This window comes from Sinocyclocheilus grahami, unplaced genomic scaffold (genome assembly GCF_001515645.1).
Source record: "Sinocyclocheilus grahami isolate Dianchi unplaced genomic scaffold, SAMN03320097.WGS_v1.1 scaffold31.1, whole genome shotgun sequence".
NCBI lineage: Eukaryota > Metazoa > Chordata > Actinopteri > Cypriniformes > Cyprinidae > Sinocyclocheilus > Sinocyclocheilus grahami.
In genome coordinates this window covers 3,337,859-3,338,952 of record NW_015505210.1, presented here as the reverse complement: position 1 = coordinate 3,338,952, position 1,094 = coordinate 3,337,859, and the positions used below count along the sequence as shown (strand labels likewise).

At 39.5% G+C, this 1,094-nt stretch overlaps 1 protein-coding gene across 1 annotated transcript in view; it reads right to left on the bottom strand.

The window, feature by feature from the left end:
- Positions 1-366: 366 nt before the first annotated feature.
- Positions 367-1,094, bottom strand: part of poc1b (POC1 centriolar protein B) — a 48,352-nt gene continuing 47,624 nt past the window's right edge. The window contains 1 exon segment of the mRNA XM_071582361.1: positions 367-511. Within this exon segment, the coding sequence (XP_071438462.1) occupies positions 367-511 (145 nt within the window).

Here is a 1,094-nt window from a genome sequence, read left to right as displayed (position 1 = left end):
TTTTTACCTACAAACAGCCATGTACAAACCACACCTAGGACTAATTAAACTCAATAACATCGCCAGAGTCCACTTCGCAGGGCACTTCTGGTCAAATGGAACACGCCTATTATACACTAAAATGTATTGGCAAGTATACAAAGAACAACCCAAGTTGATGCAAGAACTGTTTGTGGACTTGGTAATGTCCTTTTTCCCCCTACAAATCATTGCTAACATTTACTGCTACATAAACGCAACTTTTTGGCATTGCTTTTTCAATTAACCAAATCATAACATGATGAACTGCAGGACATTAGAATGTAGCCTCTAGCCACAGCAACCAAACACTATGACTAGCGCTGAGAGGGTTTACACCAGATGCAATTACTTCCCAGCTTCTTTCACTAGCTCATCCTCTTTTCTTGTCCTCCTCTTCTCTATCCTCTCAGCCTCCGTTCTGTGATGGGGCTCGGTGACAGATGGGTTTAGGACATCGGGCCGAGGGTCGGAACTTAGGGAAGCGGCTAAACTAAAACAAAAACAGCAGTTGCACCTGGAGAGAATTATAGACAAGGAGACTCACACACAAAGCACTCTGTTCTCTAGGGCACTGCTTTGTTGGCACTTTTTGGGATTAGCAGGGCCTTCCCATAATACACCTGCACACCAGTGTGGGATGGATGGTGACCATTCGCTTACATAAAGGCTTACAGACAGGAAGAAGACATGACATAAGTGGACTAAGCATGTATTATCTTACTACCTGTATGTCATAAAAAATTAGGTAACCGAGTCACACAGTCATTGCATAATGCTGCTTGGAGTATTATGCCGCATCTAATAACACGCAGTAGGTTAAGACAATTGCAGAGCCTGATTCATTTGAAGGAATGTGACCAATTGGGGGAGAACAAAAACAAATTATGTAGACTTCAGATACACCTAACAAGGATTAGTGGTGTGACAAAAAAATATATAATTTTAAATATACTAATACAGGAGCGAGTCTCACGAAGACAAAAAACATGCATGTCATTTCACCCCAAAAAACAAAAGAAAAAGAAATTATATTTAAATAATAATAATAATAAATACATTTATTTAATTTATAT